At 53.2% G+C, this 3,906-nt stretch overlaps 1 protein-coding gene across 1 annotated transcript; it reads left to right on the top strand.

Annotated features, from left to right (window-relative positions):
• The first annotated feature begins 932 nt into the window (after positions 1–932).
• On the top strand, positions 933–3,674 carry VHL (von Hippel-Lindau tumor suppressor). The gene is made up of 3 exons (XM_069811757.1): positions 933–1,199; positions 1,530–1,640; positions 2,055–3,674. The coding sequence occupies exons 1-3, from the start codon at positions 956–958 to the stop codon at positions 2,237–2,239; spliced, it is 540 nt and encodes a 179-aa protein (XP_069667858.1). The 5' UTR covers positions 933–955; the 3' UTR covers positions 2,240–3,674.
• Positions 3,675–3,906: the final 232 nt, after the last annotated feature.

The raw sequence follows: 3,906 nt of genomic DNA, 5'->3' as shown, positions 1-3,906 counted from the left end.
GTAATGACCTGCAACACGTGTCCCTTCCATGATGTGACTTCACTGTTTTCCTCTCACAGAAGGAAAGTGGGGAAAGTGACTTCTTTGGAACAAGGGCCAGCCAGGAAGCCTCCCTGACAGTTCTTACACGTTCAGCTGTACTGGAAAAAAACGTTAACGGACAGATGATGGCCTCTCGCTGTCATTCTCTACCAATTTACATACTTATCCCTTGCAGGCTGCTAGAGGGAGAGTATAGAAATTACGGAAGGACCCCTCATCTAAGTCTTGTTGCAGAACGAGAAGTATTCTAAAAGCAGTGTTTGAGGTGTTGAGACATACAAGGAAAAGGCACTGTCTCGATACCTTGAGCGCTGTCACCTGCAATGACTGTGGAGAAAAACACGCTAAACTGCCTCGACAGGTGAAGTGCTGTGTTTTGAGTGGTGTCTGCTGTCACATACTTGAAAAAGCAAAACGTCATCCGAGGAGGCTTACCCTTCTTTCCAGAAAGGCTGAAGCCCTTTGCCTGTAGAGGAGACTTAAAGCCGTCAGTGCTCCAAGTCAGGTGTTTGTTCAAAGGGGTTGGCCCGGCGCCCTGCCGGAGCAGCTCCGGCCCGGGCTGTCCCTGCAGGGTGGCGGGATCCCCGGCGGGGACCGTCCCTGCCGCGGGGCCGTCCGAGCGTTTTCCAGCTGCAGCCCGGGGGCCGTGAGCAACATGCCCCCGCTAAACCCAGCATTCGGCCCTCCGGCCCGGCGACCCGTTTGCCAGCCGGAACGCAGACAAGGCTGATCTTTCCCAGCGCTGTGCCCTCAGGGCGGACCGCAAGGCTGGCGGGCCTTCAAACGCCGGGAACCGGGGACGCGCCCTCCGGCGCGGTGGCCCCAAAGGCCGCCCCGCGGATCGCCCCTCACGGCGCGGCGACGCGCATGCGCCAGGCTACCCGCCCGCCCCCGGTCCCGCCCCCCCCGGCGCATGCGCGTCGCCGGGCCGCCGCGGCGGGGAGCGGGTGAGGGGATGTCGCCGCCGGGGCCGGGGCCGGAGGACGGCGGCGGCGGGCCGTGCCTGCGCTCCGTCAACACGCGTGAGCTCTCCGAGGTGGTCTTCAACAACCGCAGCCCCCGCTCCGTCCTCCCCGTCTGGGTGGATTTCGAGGGCAGGCCGCGCTGCTACCCGGTCCTGCAGCCGCGCACCGGGCGGATCATGCACAGCTACCGGGGTGGGTCTGCGGGAGCCGGGCTGCGGCGGGGGGGCGGGCTGCGGCCTGCCTTCTGCCGGCGGGCACCGCTGGGGCGAGCTGGCGGCGGCGGCGGGCCTCCCCCGGGCCTCCCCGGCCAGCTGCGAGCGGCTCTGCGGGAAGCAGCAGCCCGCCCTCCGTGACAGGGCGGCTCGGCCGCGGAGGCCAGCAGGCGGCCCCGCTTGGCTTCCCTGGCCGCACCCCTGCTCGGTGACATCCCCCGAACCGCTGGGTTCCTTCCGCTGCCCCGCCAGACCGCCGGGTAACGAGCGCGGTAACGGCTGCGCCGCCGCCGTGTTTTCTCTCTCGCAGGTCACCTCTGGCTGTTCCGGGACGCGGGGACGAACGACGGGCTCCTCGTCAACCAGCAGGAGCTGTTCGTGGCGGCTCCCAACGTGAACACAGCAGACATCACCCTGCCAGGTAAACAGACGGGCCCGCATGTGCCGTGGGAAGCGTCAGGTTTCGTACTTGATCGCTGTGGACTGCAGCGTGAGGACCTGGAGAGAGATTGAGCGCTCGAGTAATAAAACCTGCCTCAAAACCAGGAAGAGATGGTGAGGGTTTCTAGATAGAGCGTTGCGGTTGTGTTGAATAGAACTGTTGCCAGACCTCTCGTTTTCAAGATGTCTCTGATGGGTTTCATAAGGTGCCTCCAGACAGGGCACGGCAAGTCCTTTTCCTCTCTTTCTAGCGAGTCTAGCGCGTTTTGAGTAACGCCGCCGTGCGTTACGTTCTGTATTTGCGTACTTGGAGAAGTGCTCTCTGTGATGGAGGCAGCAGCTAACGAGAGCCCTTGTGACGAGGTCGTATGTGTGTGTTTGTTTTTAACCTCAGTGTTCACCCTGAAAGAGAGATGTCTCCAGGTTGTTCGCAGTCTGGTCAAACCGATGGACTACAGGAAACTGGACATTGTTCGATCGTTATATGAAGAGCTGGAAGATCATCCTGATATTAGGAAGGATCTTCAGCGGCTTTCTCTGGAGAGAAGTGGAACGTTGAGAAACGGAATTCTGGAATAACATGACGACTCACTCCAGACTTTTCAAGTAGCAAACCACTGAGTTTAAGCAGGCGGGGATAGTCACCATGAAACATGCCAAGAACTAACGTCTGTATTTTAAGTTCTGAAACATAAACTCAGTTAAATTGTGGAAAACTTGCTGCAATGGTAAGTCAGACCCAAAAGACTAAAGAGCACGTAGAAGTACGTCAGGTTCCCAATGGTTCAGTTCTGTTCATCATTACACGTATTGCAAACTGATGACTGTAGAGGCCTCGCACGGGCAAAGCTCAGAGAAGTTTTATTTGGAACACTGCATATGGACCAGGTCATCTCTGGTCTTCAAGAGGTCAGGTCATCTCTTTGGAGAATATGTGTACAGATCAACGTTCTCTGTATTAGAAAGTAAATTACACCAAGGATTAGTTTAATCCAGACTCTAATGATTGTAAGTGGCAGTTCAACACCAGTTTAGCTTAAGTAATTTGTTTCCGATGGAATTTCACTCTCTCACACTTAGCCTAGATTTGCCTGTGAATCACAAAGCGTGGGGGGTGTTTGTGTACACAAGGGTTTCCATCACCACCTTCTGAGGACCTGACCTGAAATGTTACATTGGTGGACAGATGACGTGTGTAAGTGCTTGGGGTTTTTTCAGCCTCTTGGCTTTGCATTTATAAACCCATGTCATATCAACTCTGAGGCTGACACATTTTTACGCAGATCATACCCTGAATGCCTTATTTGTCCTTTGTGATTGGATTCTTGCCTAACTGATCTCAAGGTGATCCAACCCAGTCAGCCATATAGACTGGATCCTAGCTTGGGGACACCTTTCTCCTCCGCAACTGCTTCCCCAGCTGCCTGTACAGGCATATCGGGTAGCATTCCTAGAAGGTAGATGCTCCGAGTTCTGCCTTTTCCCATCGCAATGCAATAGTTCAGGTCGTAGTGGGAGGCCTTTTTGGGGAGCGTGGACTGCTCAAGCTGCTTGTGTCTCCTAAGGAGCAGACAGGAGACCATATCAGCTCCTACGGGCCTGTTGTTAGATCCAGCTCACAGACAGATCCATGCTTTATTACAGGCTAGATAAGCAAAGAAAACATTTCTTTACCTATATTCTGTTCCCCCCATACTTCAATTAGAATGTATTTGTGCGAATGTACACGTGTAATTCAAAGCAGCGTAGTTTTTAGCAGATATGTGAATTGTCCACCAAGTAACCAATGTAGTGCTGTTCAATGTTAGAAGCGGATTGATAGGAGATTATAGCAGGTTATTTCTGTGGCATATGTTTCTTTCCAGTTTTATGTTCTAAGAAACACAGCTGTGAAACTGAGAATATCAACGTACTCTGTAAGTATGAAATGTCTCCCCTTTTTGTAGACTTGTTTTTCTTACATATTTGAAGTGTATGAATTGATCTTTGTCATAAAAATGTAAATCCATGCTAACTTTTTTACTCTTAATTCTGTCAAATAACTTCACAGCGCTTGTGACTGTATGTTTGTGTTCCTGCCGTACTCCTGGAAGTTGATCTAGTTGATCAGTAACAGGTACTTTTGAATTGAGTTTACAAACTGTTCAGCCCCCTGTTGCTGCAGGACTGTGTTGTGGCTAACACTGAACTGTTATCACAACTTTAGGCAGTGTCTGCATGTGATCGTCGCTACATGAAGATTTCTG

Source organism: Haliaeetus albicilla, chromosome 24 (assembly GCF_947461875.1).
Source record: "Haliaeetus albicilla chromosome 24, bHalAlb1.1, whole genome shotgun sequence".
Taxonomy (NCBI): Eukaryota; Metazoa; Chordata; class Aves; order Accipitriformes; family Accipitridae; genus Haliaeetus; species Haliaeetus albicilla.
The sequence above is the reverse complement of the archived record's forward strand: the minus strand, read 5'-3'. Positions and strand labels throughout refer to the sequence as shown.